Source organism: Humulus lupulus, chromosome 1, assembly GCF_963169125.1.
Source record: "Humulus lupulus chromosome 1, drHumLupu1.1, whole genome shotgun sequence".
Classification (NCBI taxonomy): Eukaryota; Viridiplantae; Streptophyta; class Magnoliopsida; order Rosales; family Cannabaceae; genus Humulus; species Humulus lupulus.
The window spans coordinates 210,101,122-210,104,518 of NC_084793.1; the positions used below are offsets into that span (position 1 = coordinate 210,101,122).

General features: G+C 36.6%; 1 protein-coding gene across 1 annotated transcript; it reads left to right on the plus strand.

The window, feature by feature from the left end:
• Nucleotides 1–424: 424 nt before the first annotated feature.
• On the plus strand, nucleotides 425–2,936 carry LOC133803024 (trihelix transcription factor DF1-like). Its single transcript, XM_062241047.1, has 2 exons — nucleotides 425–979; nucleotides 1,305–2,936. Exons 1-2 carry the CDS (start codon nucleotides 723–725, stop codon nucleotides 2,566–2,568), a joined length of 1,521 nt encoding a protein of 506 aa, XP_062097031.1. The 5' UTR covers nucleotides 425–722; the 3' UTR covers nucleotides 2,569–2,936.
• Nucleotides 2,937–3,397: the final 461 nt, after the last annotated feature.

Below are 3,397 nucleotides of genomic sequence, written 5' to 3' on the forward strand. Positions count from 1 at the left end.
GCTCACCATTACAAACTAGAAAAATCCTCAAGGGTGGGCTACGTGGAAAGAAGTGAGTGGGACTTGCCTTTTTTTGCTAATCCAAACTAGTAGCCAACAAAAACACCAACTTGTTTTGCCACCAATTGTCTTTCATTTCCCACCTCTTGTTGACCATCAAAAGCAATCCAATCCACCTCACAACTTTCACTTTCCCATTTTACTCTCAGCCTCCGCAAAATTCTTTGGATATTTAATCTTACTTATCCAACCCTCCCATCAATTTTACAAAAGCCTACTTATCTTGACCAAAAGTCAAACATCATTTGGCTCCAAAAATAAAACACTCTAAAACAAAAAGTCAAAGCAAGTAAATAAGCTAATACCCAATCAAAACTTGCCATGTTTGTGAAACCTAGCTGTATTGGTCCCACTTGATCACTTCCTCACTCCACACCACACCACACCACCTCCTCTTTTTATTTTATTTTTATTAGCATAAAAATGAAACCCTAATTCACCGCCTCTATTTGTCACAAAAGTCATTTACACACAAAAATACCACCCATTTGTTCTCAACCACCCTCGAAACACCCCAAAACAATATCAAGTTTTACTACTCTTTACCCATTTCTTCTCCCCACTTAGCAAACAGAACCCACAATTTTCTTTTTTCTTTTTTCACCTCCTTTACCAGCCAATTACTCTTGGCCGTGACTGTAAATTTACTTGGAGTTTCACTTATGCTGGAAAATTCAACTTTGCCGGAAAATCTAAGTGCCACCACCCCGGAAAATGGGGAGGTTGGTGACTCAGGTGGGCTGGCACCAGTTGGGCATGGAGAGGAAGAGAGGATGCGAGCTGAAGATGGTGAACGGAGCTGGTTAGGTAACCGGTGGCCTCGGCAAGAGACGTTGGCTTTGTTGGAGATAAGGTCTGATATGGATGCTAATTTCAGAGACTCCAGCATCAAAGCTCCTCTTTGGGAAGAGGTTTCCAGGTGATTCTTTATTCTCTTTGCTTTCTCTCTCTCTTTTTATTGTTTTCTCGGGAAAGTTGTATAGATAGTGATGGGAAGTTTTTCTTTCTACTTTTGCTGTGATATTGTCTTCTTTACGTGAGTACTTTGTATAACCAGAACAGGAAATTTTCATACTTAAGCTTTTCTTACATTTAAAACTATATTTTCAATGAGTAAATTTGCTGAACTAAATTTCCTGTAAATGGGTTCCATAAAAATGAAACCAAATTGTTATTTTGATTGATAATTTTGAAGTTTAGATTGTTGAAGTAGAAGATGGGATTTTTGGGTTTTTCTTTAATAGGAAAATGAGGGAGCATGGATTCAATCGAAGTGCCAAGAAATGTAAGGAGAAGTTTGAGAACATTTATAAGTACCATAAAAGAACAAGAGATGGTCGGTCTGGGAAATCCAATGGAAAGGCTTATCGGTTTTTTGAGCAATTAGAGGCTTTAGATCACCACTCATTTGATCATCCTTTTCCTCCTTCCGGGGACAAAGTTAACGCTTTCTTAGATGAAGCAAAAACAACAGCGGCGGCAACGAGGACGAGTCCAACAGATGTTGTTATCAATGCTATCCCTTGTTCTATTCATAAGCCAGCTTCAAATTTAGATGACAGTTCGCCTTCTAACACTACGTCTTCCAGCCAGGAATCTAGAGGTATGCGTAAGCAGAAGAGGAGACTCACTGAGTTTTTCGAGAGGCTGATGAAAGAAGTGACAGATAGCCAAGAGAAGTTACAAAGGAAGTTCATTGAAACATTAGAGAAATGTGAGCAAGATCGTTTAGCAAGGGAAGAGATGTGGAAGAAGCAAGAATTGGAGAGGATCAAACGAGAAAGTGATTTGCTAGTTCAGGAAAGGTCTATAGCAGCTGCAAAGGATGCAGCTGTGCTTGCATTTTTGAAGAAGTTTTCAGAACAAACTGAACCATTTCAATTTCCTGAGTACCCAATTATGGATGTGGATAAGCAGGAAAAGAATCATAGTGGAAATGATGAGCAGACTTGTTTGGACAATCAAGAAAAGCTTAATTATAACAGGAAGTTTGTGCAGGTGAGTTCATCTCGGTGGCCCAAAGATGAAGTTGATGCTTTGATTAGGCTGAGGACTAATCTCGATACACAGTATCAAGATAATGGACCTAAAGGACCTCTGTGGGAGGATATTTCGGCAGCCATGAAAAAGCTTGGCTACAACCGGAGTTCAAAGAGGTGTAAAGAGAAATGGGAAAACATAAACAAATACTTCAAGAGGGTGAAAGACAGCAATAAGAGAAGGGTTGAAGATTCAAAGACATGTCCTTATTTCCACCAACTCGATGCTTTATACAATAAGAAGACTAAAAAAGTCGATGATTCAGAGAATACTGGGTATGATTTGAGACCTGAGGAGCTCCTAATGCATATGATGGGTGGACAGGAACAGCAACAACAGCCTGAAACTGTTACTGAGAATGGTGAAAGTGAGAATCTCAGTCATAATCATGAGGGAGACGATGAAATAGTAGACAAAGATGAATATAAAGATACAACTGATCCTTCTTCCATGGAAATTATGGGTTAGAGTTGAAGTTGGTACTGGTAGGCCAAAATTTTAATGAGTCGAGATTCACGATCAGTTGTAGGACTACCCTCGTGGTTGTAAAGTAAGATTATCTGGTATTGGGAACGTTTTTGCAGAAGATAGTGATAGACGACTCCTTCTATCACCATGTGTACATGGATGGTCATATTATTTGTTCATTAGAGAGCGAAAGAGAGAATAAGGAGGCTTGGTGTTGTGTAGTTAAACTAGTTTTCGATACTCCAAGTCTTGATGTGTGCAAAAGTTGAAAGTGGTCGTTTTCCTTTTAATTGTAATCAATAAACACTATATAGTTATGCTGCAATCAAAGTTGTATTCTTTTTGTTATAAAAGTAGTAATTATGTCACTCGTGAGATAGCAATAGCAATAGCAATAGCGGAGTTAATAGGAAAAGCTAATCCAGTTATACTATTATATTTATGCATTTGCCTATTGACGTTATATCACTATCCTTATCAATTCATTATTCATTATTCAGTATTCAGTATTCAGTATTCAGTATTCATCATTCTCTTTTTCATTTTTAATAAGATATTCTTAGCATTCTCTGCTACAGTGATTCAATTTAAGACAACTTTTTTTTTAAGCTTTGAATTCCCAAACATATAATTATAGAGCTTTCTTTCCGGTGAGATATATTGTGTAGATAATGGAAATATTTGATTTTAACAGTTTTTTATTTTTTTTAATGTTAACTTTAATGGAATATTCTTATATTTAAAAAAAAATTTGTAAACACTTAAATAAAATAAAATAAAATAATTTTAAAAATTAAAATATGATATTTTTGAGATATTTTACAATAAT

Bases quoted from the DNA above. Each gene is read 5' to 3' on its own strand.
- LOC133803024 (XM_062241047.1), top strand. From the start codon at position 723: ATGCTGGAAAATTCAACTTTGCCGGAAAATCTAAGTGCCACCACCCCG. The intron at 980-1,304 runs GTGATTCTTTAT...TTTCTTTAATAG, and splicing joins CTTTGGGAAGAGGTTTCCAG to GAAAATGAGGGAGCATGGAT.